This window comes from Acomys russatus, chromosome 16 (assembly GCF_903995435.1).
Source record: "Acomys russatus chromosome 16, mAcoRus1.1, whole genome shotgun sequence".
Taxonomy (NCBI): Eukaryota; Metazoa; Chordata; class Mammalia; order Rodentia; family Muridae; genus Acomys; species Acomys russatus.
In genome coordinates this window covers 32,459,168-32,472,430 of record NC_067152.1, presented here as the reverse complement: position 1 = coordinate 32,472,430, position 13,263 = coordinate 32,459,168, and the positions used below count along the sequence as shown (strand labels likewise).

The 13,263-nt window shown below is 47.3% G+C and overlaps 1 protein-coding gene across 1 annotated transcript in view; it reads left to right on the top strand.

Annotated features, from left to right (window-relative positions):
- Ern1 (endoplasmic reticulum to nucleus signaling 1) overlaps positions 1-11,368 on the top strand; it is a 58,055-nt gene extending 46,687 nt beyond the window's left edge. Inside the window, exons 14-21 of the mRNA XM_051158904.1 lie at positions 510-699; positions 1,208-1,307; positions 1,556-1,755; positions 3,030-3,177; positions 4,791-4,918; positions 8,502-8,625; positions 9,049-9,116; positions 10,353-11,368. Coding sequence (XP_051014861.1) covers positions 510-699; positions 1,208-1,307; positions 1,556-1,755; positions 3,030-3,177; positions 4,791-4,918; positions 8,502-8,625; positions 9,049-9,116; positions 10,353-10,565 — 1,171 coding nt within the window. The 3' untranslated portion in view covers positions 10,566-11,368. The remainder of the gene's footprint in view (positions 1-509; positions 700-1,207; positions 1,308-1,555; positions 1,756-3,029; positions 3,178-4,790; positions 4,919-8,501; positions 8,626-9,048; positions 9,117-10,352) is intronic.
- Positions 11,369-13,263: the final 1,895 nt, after the last annotated feature.

Sequence of the window (13,263 nt, the reverse complement as noted above, 5' to 3'; positions counted from 1 at the left end):
TTTACTTACTTCCATACCACAGTCCACTGAAGGAAGTCAGGACAGGAACTCAAGGCAGGAACTGAAGTAGAAGCCACAGAGAAGTGCTGCTTACTGGCTTCCTCCTCATGGCTTCCTCCTCATGGCTTGCTCGGCCTGCCTTTTTATACCCCAGGACCGCCTGCCCAGGGGTGGTGCCACTCAGAATGGGCTGGGCCTTCCCCCATTGATCACCAGTTCAGAAAATGTACTACAGAATTGCCTACAGGCAGATCTTACGGAGATGTTTTCTCAGTTGAGAATCCCTCTTCCTAAATGACTCTAGTTTGTATCAACTTGACTTAAAGCCCGTCAGGACACACACTAAAAGAGAACTGGTAACTATGGGTTGCTGGTGGTTGGCCACGGCCGCTGAGCCTTGCAGCTGAGGTAGCTGATACTAAAGAAGGAACTCTGGCATCTTGGAGAGCGATCTCATCTCTACAGCCCAATGCGCACTCACCTAAACTCAGCTACTGCTTGTATTGCAGAGGCATGTTTGACAACCGTGACGTGGCTGTGAAGAGGATCCTCCCTGAGTGCTTCAGCTTTGCAGACCGTGAGGTCCAGTTGCTTCGAGAATCAGATGAGCACCCAAATGTGATCCGTTACTTTTGCACAGAGAAGGACCGGCAGTTCCAGTACATTGCCATTGAGCTGTGTGCAGCCACCCTGCAAGAGGTAGGTCTGGCTGGCTTTCTAGTACCTAGGGTCAGTGACAGCTTTGCAATAGCCACCGCAGCCTCTTCTCCCACCAGCTCGCATGTGTTCAGGAAGAACCTATTGGCTATTTTTAAAGTTTGCTTTATTAACTTTATTGAAGTTACAGTTCAGTAACTTCTGCAATGGGCATATCTTTTACTCTCTTTCTTCTAGGAAACCTAATAGGTTCTTCTCATCTCTGGTCATGGCTGGTATAGGCTTGGAGGTATTGTTTGGATTCTCCTGTAGACGTGCATATCCACGGCAGTGAGCCTGAGTGCACTGCCTTAGTATCTTTCTCATTGTAAATTAGTAAACTAGAGCTTTGTTTATGTGCTAAGTCAGCTTGTGACTTTAGGAGGTCTGTTGGAAAATAGGGGTTTTGACCAAGAACATTGTCAGTAAAATGGGATTGAAAAAAATGATAGGACAGGCCAAGGAGTCCTGAAGGTTCTATACTGTGACCTTGCCACTGTGCCTCTTACAGTATGTGGAGCAGAAGGACTTTGCCCACCTTGGCCTAGAGCCCATCACCTTGCTTCAGCAGACTGCTTCAGGCCTGGCACACCTGCATTCTCTCAATATTGGTAAGAAGATCCCCTCTGCCAGGCTGAAGGCCTAGGTGGGGCAGCTACCTGGCCTTCCCAAGAGGAAGGGGTATGTAAGTGGTCTCTTGACAGGTTGTGTAGGAGGGAGGGAGAGCCTTAGGAAACTGAAAACTGGACATTTTGAAGCTCACAGTGGTTATATAGGAGTCTGACAAGACCCACAACCTCTTGTAGGAAGCTCAGGTCACTCAGGGTAAGTGTTGGATGAATCTGGACTTCCCTCCTAGTTCACAGGGACCTGAAGCCCCACAACATTCTCCTCTCCATGCCCAACGCACACGGCAGGATCAAGGCCATGATCTCTGATTTTGGCCTCTGCAAGAAGCTGGCAGTGGGCAGGCACAGTTTCAGCCGCCGTTCGGGGGTACCTGGCACTGAAGGCTGGATTGCCCCAGAGATGCTGAGTGAAGACTGCAAGGAGAACCCTGTAAGTAAATGGGGTTATTTTTAAAGAGAACCACAGCACCTGCCAATTCTATGTCAAGGTTTGGGGGCCAGGCATATCTCTTTAACGAGAACCTAGTTTCATGTCTGAGAAAGATAGATGTGAACAGTTGTCTTCTTCCTAACCCTTTTTCCTTTGGGAACCTGGAGAGTCAGTTTTTGTCTAAGATGAGCAGCCCTCCAGTTTTCATTTGTTTAACTTTGTCTTGAAATTGAAAGAACGTTAGGACCACCCAGAGTCACTGTTAATACATGATGAAGAAATCTACAGTATGTCTGTCTTCATTAGTACCTGTGGCTACACCATTTGAATATAAGGAGCAAGTACCTTAGCCCTTCACCCCTAAAAGCCTGCAGCACTTGTTCCTAAGAATAGGGCCTTCTCCCACCATCTTACTATCAGACCTAAACAGTCAGCACTTTCCCATCCTATTTCTAATATACCCAGTCCATGCTCACATTCCCCCAGCAACCCCCAAGTCTTAAACTAGTTTTGTATCCCAGGACTCCATCAAGTGCTGCATTTGGCTGGACCTCTAAATTCCCAGCAGCCTCCCTGCCTTTTTTGTTCTCTGATGCTTACTCTTGAGAAGCCCTTGGATGCCCTGTTCTAGGCTGCTTGCTCGTCTCCTCATGGCATTGCTTCAGCGCTCTGTTCTTTGTGGTCCCTGTATGCTAGAAATTAAGTCTAGAGGTTGACTAGATCCGAGAGAAAGAGGCAGGTGCATACCAGAGTTCAAGGCCAGCCTGGTGAGAAACCTTGTCTTGAAAAACACAACAACTAGCCAGTCATGGTGGTTTTAATTCCAGAACTTGGGGGTGGGGGGAAGGGAAAGCCGGATCTCTGTGAGTTTGAGGCCAGCTTGGTCTACAGAGCGCGTCCAGGACAGCTAGAGCTATTAAACCCTGTCTCAAAGAAAGAAAAGAAAAGAAAAAAAGAAAAACAAAACAACTTTGTAGAAATTGTAGAAATTTTCAGGCAAGAAAAGATTGAGTCACTGTCAAGGACCAGTGTGATGGCAGTATGTACCCTGATTTGTGATGGCACACCTGGCAGAGCCAGCATCCCAGGCTGTTAGCCTGCAAGTCCATGACCTTGACATAAGTCAGGACACTGTGGCAGCACTACAGGGTTGTTCTGGGCAATTCACATTTATGAGTCACTTATCAGATACCCTTCAGAAGGGGCTGAAGTGAAGGGAGGGCTGTAAGGAAAGTGATAGCTGTCTGAGGCCTCCCACTCTGCGTTTCTTCCAGACCTACACAGTGGACATCTTCTCTGCAGGCTGTGTCTTTTACTATGTCATCACTGAGGGCAACCATCCTTTTGGCAAGTCCTTGCAGCGGCAGGCCAACATCCTCCTGGGCGCCTGCAGCCTTGACTGCTTCCACTCAGACAAGCACGGTGAGCAGGAGGTCTGTGTGGTAACACCTTCCGCCATACTACCTTTCCAGACAGCCTCAGGAAATGCTGAAACATACAGAGCTGACAGAGGCTGGCTAAGATCATCCTTGGAGTACTGAGGCACGGCCCTAGGGCAGACACCCTCTGGAGACTGCTCTTTCCTACCTTGTGATCAGAGGGTCTTACTGGCATATGGGAGGACTTTTGCTCTGAAAACTGGATTCTGTTGTATGAGGGCCATGGTTACAAGGCATAGTCTGTGTCCAGCACAGGTAGACAGGTTCTGTCCTGCTCTGCTGACTTGGATACAACATATGCTTCTTCTTGACTGGGAAATTTGCTAGATTACATTAGATCACAGCACCCCAGTGCTGCTGTGTGAAAAGATTAAAATGAGTTAATTCGTGGCCAGCCTGATCTATATAGTGAGTTCCAGGACAGCCAGGACTACACAACAACAAAAAGATGTAGTTAAAAGGGTTGGTAAGAGTGCTCAGTGGCTAAAGGCACTTGCCTGCAAGCCTGATGACCAGAGTTCAATCCCTGGGGCCCACCCCACATGGTACAGGGAGAGAACCAACGACCTACAAGTTGTCCTCTGACATCCACATGTGTGCTATGTCACACATAAATGCCCTCCCCTATGCACAAATTTTTTTTTTTTTAAAGAGGCAGAGTTAAGGCTACAAGTAGGGGAACATACCTGTAATCCTAACCCTTAGGATGCTGAAGCAGGAGAATCTCAAATCTGAGACCAGCCTAGGATTCACAGGGAGTTCCAGGTGAGTCTGAGCTGCTGGGCTCCTGGTAGAAGTGAGGATGGAAATTAAATCACACATTTGCAGCAGGCTCATTTTTCAACTTCATCGTTTTGGCTTGTTTGTTTGATGAGTCAGGTGTCCTTGTGTAGCCCAGCCTAGCTTAAGTCTTCCTATGTAACTCAGGCGGGTCTCAAAATCCTGGTCTACCTGCCCCAACCTCCTGAGTGCTGGTATTACAAGCCCGTCGTGCCTTACCTTGAACATCTAGGCCCAGCATCATTTTAACACATAAGCCTCTGCTTTGGAATATTTTTAGACACTACTTTTCACAAACCACATAGTGAAAATATGTTATCAAATAAAGTTTGGTGTGACTTCTTCATCATTTTATTAGAATCAATTCATGAAGCAAAATCTCATATCAAAGGGCATGCAGGGGCTTGGGAGATGGCTCAGTCGGTAAAGCGCTTACCACAGAAACTTGAGGACTTAAGTCTGGATCCTGAGCACCCAGCTTTAAAAAAAAAAAAAGGCTGGTGCCATGCATCTGTACCCTCAGTACTGGAGAGGCAGAAGCAGGAGGATCCTTGGGTTTTGCTGGGCAGCCAATCAGTGAATTGGTGAGGCCCAAGTTCAGTCAGAGGCTCTTATCTCAGAAAACATAAGATGGAAAGCAGCTAGGGAGGGCATTTGGTATAAACCTCTGACCTCCACATGCATGCACACACACAAACAGGCTCACACATATAACAACAGATACACAAATGTAGAACACTCAGATTTTTAAGGTTTCTGGTGTTTCATTTGGTTATAGGTTGGAAATAATTAGTTGTTTACTTTCTTCCTTTCCAGAGGACGTCATTGCTCGTGAATTGATAGAGAAAATGATTGCAATGGATCCCCAGCAGCGGCCCTCTGCAAAGCACGTGCTCAAACACCCGTTCTTCTGGAGCCTGGAAAAGCAGCTCCAGTTCTTCCAGGTACCTGGGTCTTTTTTTCCCCACCAAAATCCTAATGTCTTCCAGATTCTGGAAAGGTTGAAAGGACAAAGAGCAAAACAAATCATCTGTAGCCTATAACCAAGACAAACTGATTAACATTTGTGTTAATAAACTATGTGTGTATTGCAAAGGAGATGCACTAGAACGGCTCACATGATAAAGGTTGGATGGTCCAGCAGTGGCCATCTGCACACTAAAGCCAGTAGCTGCTCAGTGTACAAAACTGGGTTGCCTCGGCAGCCAGTCTACACTGAAGACCTGGAAGATTTCCTAGAGAGCCCCTGATCTTAGTCCACAGTGGAAGGCTTCAAAGGCTGGGTTCTGATGCCAGTGATGGATGGCAGCAACAACAGAATGGGATAGATGTTCTTACCAGCAAGAAACAAAGGCCGCCAGGCAAGACTGCTTCTCCCAGACTGCTCTAATTCGCCCCACCTGTCGGAGGGTGCTGCCCATGCTGAGAGAAAGACCTTTGCTCCTGGCTTTCCTTTCTGGAATTGCTCTAATAGACCCACCCAGGCATGTGTCTTAGTTGACAACTAAAATTTACAGTCACATTTTAAATGTTTTCATATAAATAATAGTATAAATGGGATAGAGTTATATATACAATGTTATATCTTGCTTTAAAAAATACATAAAATTATAATGACTATAACATTCTACAATATGAATTCCTTAGATCTTTGGGCTGGAGAGATGGCTCAGAGGTTAAGAACACTGACTGGTCTTCCAGAGGTCCTGAGTTTAATTCCCAGAAACCACATGGTGGCTCACAACCATCTATACTGTAACATGATGCCCTCTTCTGGCCTGAAGGAATAAATGCAGGCAGAGCACTGTATACATAATACATAAATAAATATTTTTTAAAAATTAGATTTTTTTATATTATATTTATGAATATTTTGCCTGCATGTATGCCTGTGCACCACATGTGCCTGGTGCCTGTGCAGTTCAGAAGAGGGTGTCAGATCCCCTAGAGCTGGAATTATAGACAGTTATGAGATACAGTGTGGATGCTGGGAACCAACCTCAAGTCTCTGAGAGAGTAGAAAGTGCTCTTAACTACTGAGCCATCTTTCTAGCCCCCAGCTATGACCTAATTGTTAAACTTTATATTTGGGGATTCCTAATGGACATAAAAGTAGGCCAAATGCTGCAGAGAGCTCCTCTTATCCGTCCTCCAGTTTCAGCAAAATTTCTTTCTTTTCTTTTTTTTTTTTCCTTTTTTTTGAGACAGGGTTTCTCTGTGTAGCCTTGGCTGTCCTGGACTAACTCTGTAGACCAGACTGGCCTCGAACTCACAGCGATCCGCCTGCCTCTGTCTCCCAAGTGCTGGGATTAAAGGCATGAGCCACCACTGCCCGGCTCAGCAAAATTTCAGTCTGTGTTCTTCAATACCCAGATCACTTTTTAAGGATTTCTTCTTTATGTGTGTGAGTGTTTATATGATATATGTACACCATGTACTTGCCTGGTACCCACAGAGGCCAGCATAGAGTGTTGGCTCCCCTAAAGATGACATTACAGCTGATTGTGGACTGCCACATGAGTCCTGGGAACAAAACCCAGTCCCTACGAGAGCATAAAGTGCTCTTAAGCATTGAGCCATCTCTCTAGCTCTGACCCTAGACTATTTTGAAGCAAATCCCAGATACCATGTAATTTCATTCAATGTCACAAATTCAAACATCTCTTTAAGTTTTTTCAATTGTCTCTTACTCAGATCTCATTTTGTTTTGGAGCTAAAATTTAAGATCAGGGGCTCTGAACTTCTATAGCAATTGGCAGCTCTGAGGTTTTGTGACATTGCCAAGTGGCTTTGTATAGACTATTTGTGTGTGTTAGGCAACATGAGATGAGTAAACCAAAATGCCTCCTCTCCTGCGAAGAACACTGGCAGTGAAGCAACAGGATTTTCTCCTGGAGAGTACCCTCGCTTGGCACGGACACTCACATTGTCTGCAGTTTGACAGAGGCCTTGGCTAGAGAGACACCCTAGAACATATCCTCCTTGAAGGCAGAGCTTTCTGGATGATTTTAATCACTGCTCTGACCCCAGCACCTGGCAAGGACACTGCCTTTGGGGCGAAGGTTCTAGTATCTTATACCAGGGCAGCAATGGGTATGTGTAGCATCATGATTGGTCACTGTGTGCTAGTCTAAGTCACTTGACAAAATACACAACAAAAGTAAAACTTACATGTGAAGATCTTAACCCCACATGAAATTGAGTTAGTATATTCGAGTTGTACCCGGCAAGCACAGCTGGTTTCTGTTCCTGCCAGCTAGCTAGAACTAGAGTAGTTTGCAACTCTGAAGCATGTCTTCACCATGCCCACTAGGGGCAGTCCAGTCTCTACTGTGTGTGTGTGTGTGTGTGTGTGTGTGTGTGTGTGTGTGTGTGTGTGTGTGTGTGTGTGTGTGTGTGTGTGTGTGTGTGTTGGTTGTAGGTCAGAGACCTCTTGTGGGAATCAGTTCCCTTCTTCTATCACCTGAGTGTTCAGGGATAAAATTCAGATTCATCAGACTTGGTGGCTTTTCTCCAAGGCTTTCCCCTCTAAGTTCAAATTAGGAATTCAGCCTGCACTGGTCATGATAGCTGACATGTGTGACCTATAATCTCAGCAAAAGAATCATGAGTTCAAAGTCATTTTCTGCACTGTGTCAAGTTCAAGGCCAGCCTGGCCTATATTAGACCCTATCTTGGGACAAAAAGAAAAAAGAAAAAGATGTGACTGACTCTCCTAGGGCTCAGCATTGCTATGTGAGCTTTTCTCTTAGCTAATCTTACTGGCAGGTGCTCTGAAAGGCTAGTACTTAGGGTGCCCCCTCCTGAACCTCTCCTTCCATCTTACAGCTTGAAACCCAGTAGGGTCCACAGATCCCATACCCACCACCCAGTGCTCTTAAAAAGAAGGCTCTGCTTCGCTGGGCGTGGTGGCACACGCCTTTAATCCCAGCACTCGGGAGGCAGAGGCAGGTGGATCGCTGTGAGTTCAAGGCCAGCCTGGTCTACAAAGCAAGTCTAGGACAGCCGAGGCTACATAGAGAAACCCTGTCTAGAAAAAAAAAAAAAAGAGGGCTCTGCTTCATAGCTTTTCCAGTGCTCAGATGAGTTGTGGCCTGGTTGGGCACCGAGGTGTCCTGTTTCAGGGATATCTGAAGCACAGAATGAGTTGAGCGTCCCCTTTATGTTTTGGCTCCCTGGAGAATGTGTTTTGTACCCATAGTTCTGTGTAAGGGCTTTGTGTACATGTGAACCTCCAGAGGTGGATGTATGCTCTGCACAGAGGTACACTTCTATAGCATCTCCCTTTTGTCATGGAGGGGACCCCTGAAAGCTTGTCTCAGTGAGTAACAGACATGTCTGCTCACGGGGGAAAAGTCAGTGGATCAGAGTAGATGCTGCTGCCCAGATCTGAGGAGGCCACAGCCTGGGCCGAAGAGGAGCATCAGTTTGCTTACCACTCACAGCCAGCAGCTGCTCTGTAACTTAGTGTGAACAAACCCTCGATCCCTAACCCTGACCCACACCTGTTGCCTGTTTTCCCTACAGGATGTGAGTGACCGCATAGAAAAGGAGTCCTTGGACGGCCCAATAGTAAGGCAGTTGGAGAGAGGTGGGAGAGCTGTAGTGAAGATGGACTGGCGGGAGAACATCACTGTCCCCCTGCAAACAGGTAACCATGTTAAAAATGGGAGGAGATGTTTTGAAAGCTGCAGTTATTTCTGAGAACTTAATATAGACACGGCAGCTCCAGCTGTTGGAGCACCACACCCCCTCCTTGGCTCCAAGCTTCTTTGAGCATGTCCTTGTGGCCTTGGTTACACAGATGCACATTTTATGTTTGTCCCAAGAGCAACAGGCTAGTGATAATGCTGTGCTCTACGATGCCATTTCTGATCTGGATGAACTTCAGATGAACACCTTCATTTAGGTCCAAGAAGCAGCAGCATCCTTGTTGTGACTGAGAATTCGTATATCACTTTAGTCCAATTGCAAGACCCCAGGAATTCTCTTTTTAAATTTACTTAACCAAATAAATAAATAAATAAAATAAAATAAATTTACTTAACTATTACATCCTTTAATGTTTTTCTAGATCTGCGCAAATTCAGAACCTATAAAGGTGGCTCTGTCAGAGATCTCCTCCGAGCCATGAGAAATAAGGTAAAGAGCTTATGAATTCTTTCTGGGAAGTGGCCACAGGATGTGTTGCCTCCTTATCTTCCTTCCTTCCTTCCTTTTTTCCTTGCTTCCTTCCTTCCTTTTTCTATTTTCCTTTTTCTTGAGACAGGATTTCCCTGTGTAGTCTTGGCTGTCTTGAACTGGCTTTGTAGACCAGGCTGGCCTTGAACTCCCAGTGATCTTGCCTGACTCTGCCTCCTGAGTGCTGGGATTACAGTGTGCACCACCGTGCCCAGCTCCTTTTACTCATTTCTCTGTAACTTTTTCTCGTGCTGGATTCCGCCGTGTAGAAGCTGGGCAACCTCAGTTGGGTGTGCTGAGTTTACTGTGCTCTTCTGTGAAGAGACACCACGACTAAGGCAACCTAGAAAAGGAAGCGTGTTAACTAGGGGCCGCCTCACAGTTTCAGAGGGTGAGTCCATAACCATCATGGCAGGGAGCATGGCAGCAGACAGCAGACATGTGCTGGAACAGTAGAGGACAGATCACATTCTGATGCACAGGTTAGAGGTAGAGAAAGACACTGGGCCTGGACTCTCCCCAGTGACAGCACCTCCATGAGTGCCACACCTCCTAATCCTAACTGGCCCACCAACTGGGAACCACACATTCAAATATATGAGCTTATGGGGACCATTCTCATCCCAACCACCACACTAAATAAAAGGCCGTGTCTTCCCTCAAGGAATTTCTCTCCAGAGACTTGAGAGTCTTCTGGGACATGTGTACTTCATGATCTCTTTGCTGATTTGTGGTACTCTTCTGGTTGTCTGACAGCCAGCTTATAAACACTCCCGGACAGGGGCTTCTGGTTACTCTCCTATACAAAGCCAGGTCTTCAGGGATCTGGGAAGGCTCCCTCTATGTCCTCTTGGAGTCCTAGGGATGCTTTTGACCTGTGCTGTCACCACGCAGCCTTCACACAGGGCAGACTGCTCTCAGAGGAGGAGCCTCCAAGCTGTTGGGACAAACACTGCATACAATTCTATGATCTCCATAGAAGGCCTGTGCTCCCTTCCAGGCGGCCAGTCCCTTGGTGAAGCTAAAGCTTCTCTCCCTGGCCGAGCCTTATCTGCCTGGAGCTCTACCTTTGAAGGAAGGAAGTGATAGGACAGCTGGGATGTGTTGTTGGTACCTGACTCTCTCAGCTCTCCTTACAGAGAAGCCCTCGGAACTGTCATCCAGCCGCTAAAGCCATGTCTCTCTGTTCATTCACAGAAACACCACTACCGAGAGCTCCCTGTGGAGGTTCAGGAGACACTGGGTTCCATCCCTGATGACTTTGTACGCTACTTCACTTCACGGTTCCCCCACCTCCTCTCACACACCTACCAAGCCATGGAGCTGTGCAGACATGAGAGACTCTTCCAGACCTACTACTTGCAGGAGCCCACAGAACCCCAGCCTCCAGTGACTCCAGATGCCCTCTGAGCTGGGGCAGCCCCTCTGGTCTGGTGGCCCCAACAGTGACATGGGCCTGATCTCTGCAGTCATGGTTTGCTGCCTCGGGGATTAGCAGGAAGACTAAGCTTCTCAAACCAAGTGCCTTGAGCTGCTGATCTGCAGCCAGAAGAGGATAATGCTGATCCTAGGAAGCCGGAGAGGTGGCCCCTCATGACTACAGAGACCTGAAGAGATGTGGCCCTGAAACCTCATAGTCAGGAATGTCTACAAAGCTGGGCCTGTCCCAGAGGCTGCAAAAGGAGCAACATCACCCTTTTACTGGAGGAGCTTGCTTCCCTTTCACTGGATGCACTCACTTCCACTTCTGTTTCTTTCTAAAATTCCGGTGGGATGGCAGTTTGGGGGCCTTTCAGTGAGGGAGTGGAGGAATCTGGTTTTGCCTACATGCTAGAAGCAGCCTGGCTGGGGTACAGCAAATGCAGCCTCTGCTAGAAATGGTGTGAGAGATGTGGGCTGCTAAGGAGAGGACGTTCAGAGGAGGTGTCGTGGGGATAGGAAGCACCTCCAAGTTACTGGTAGCTTGTGTTGCCTCGTGCAGCAAGTTGTTAAGTGTGGAGCATAGGGCATGGAGACTAGTTAGCAATGCCTGTGGGCAGCTGAGGTCTGTCCGAGGGTCTCGAAGATGAAGAGGACACTTGGTCCTGGATGCAGTGCTGGCCCCGCACAAACGGCCTACATAGCGGCCCCTGATGGGGTGAGTCCTGGCCATCTGGGCCAGAAATGAAGCGTTCCCTGGCCGCCAGGAGGCAGTTAAGGCCAGACAGGGACAGAGAGGAGCAACTCCCTCAGTCACTGGAGAGGCTCACAACCAAAAGGTGAGTGATAGGGGCCCCTCTGCCCCAAAGGCCAGCAGATTAGCACACAGACTAAGTCAAAGCCCTGCGGGGTACAGAGCCAGAGCCAGAGCCACCACAGGCTTTTTAGGCCAGCTTTTACATTTCTCCTGGAAAATTTTAGTGAGTGTATTTTGATCATATTGCAGAAAGCTCCGTTTGTGTACGTGAGTTAAGTGTAGCTTAATGCTTGTGAGGAAGAAATGCAGTATATATCCTCTGTCTTATGTGGTACCAAAAATCACCACTCCCTCGAGAATGGAGAACATTCTTTAATGCTAAAGGGTAAGACTTTCTAGCAACACTGTGTAAATGTATTAATGTCAAAGTAATTACATCAGTACCATTTTCTCTAAAATTAATTTTTAACTTTAGTTCCAGTCAGAATCTCTGTCTTCTCCCTCCCAAAAGTTTAGATATTAGAATGCAGTCAGGGTCTGGCGGGGTGGGGGTGGGGAGTTCTACATAGAACCCCTGGAGCCAGCAGTGGTCTCTGTTGTGTGGCCCTGGTGAAGCTGAGGCTCCGTTCGTTCTGTGCTGAGAACAGCCTCGGCAGCTTTGTGCACTGCACTGACCAGAGTCACTGCCACAGCGTCCCCTGAGAGGTTTTGTTTGTTTTGGGTATGTTGGTACCAGGGCCACTTACCCAAAGCTTCCTCTGCTGCTATAGAATTTTATTTCCTTACTTTCATAGTGGCCAAAGTGGACTCTTTCTTAACCTCCTACATCTTTGAACCTCATGGGTGATGCTGTTTAGACCTTGGAATCTCAGCCCCACAGTTGGCTTCCTCTTAACATAGCACTTTGTTAATGGGCCCAAGAGGGAATTGCCCAAGACCAGTGTGAGGAGATGGAAGCAGTGTAGTCTAACGGTTGCCTCAGGCACTGCAGCTTGCCATGTTCTCATGGCCTAGTTCCTCTTGAGGAAGTGCTGAAGTCTTTTCTGAAGGCCCAGCTTGATGTTACCTCCCAGTTTGCCTGAAGTCAGCTTTCCAAATGTCCTTGCCCCTTATCAGTTTCTAGCCAGTCAAATTTCCAAAGTTCTGCTGCTCATCATACTTGTTTGAAAACTTTCTGTAGAGCTGGGTGGGACATGAGACGCCCGGGATACGATGAATACAGGAAAGACTTCTGCCTTTTGAAGCCTCATGAGTCAGCAGCCCACCGGTGTCAGGGCAGAAAGAAAACTCAAGCGGATAGGAAGGGTGTTTATTTGGGGTTTGCCACATTTGTGCCTTAAAACCGTCCCATCTCAGAATCAATCAGCTCTGCTCAGCTCACTGTCTGTATTCTAGACCTAGGCAGTTGTCAGCTCTCCAGGTGTACTATGAAACACTGGACACCACCTGAGGTGTTCAGCAAGGGACACTGTCAGTCTTTAGGCTGGACAGCTCTGTAGCATTGTACATCTTCTGAGGCTACTAGGATCTCTAGAAGACTGCCCACTTGTCTACAGGTACAGGTACGGCATCTTCAACTTTAGGATGGAACTGAGCGGTGTCAGGGATGTTACCTTTGTTTAAACCCTGTCTTGTGTTGGACTATCAGTTTAGGAAGTGTGCCATTTTGTTAGGCACCAAAGCACTTGCACTTTTGGGAACATAGGTGTCATTTGATTAAATCACCAGGTCATCTAGAGACTGAAGGTGAACCCCTGGATGCAGAGGTATCCCCTGCTCTTGGTACAGCAGTAGCTGTAGGCTCTTGCCATGGTGTGTTACAGGGAAGGTGGGGGTCTGGATGTCAGCAGATATAGCCAAGTGCTTTCCACCAAGTTCAAGTTAAGCATGAGATTCTCCTTGGAGACCACTTGCCTTTGTGGAAGTTTTGTG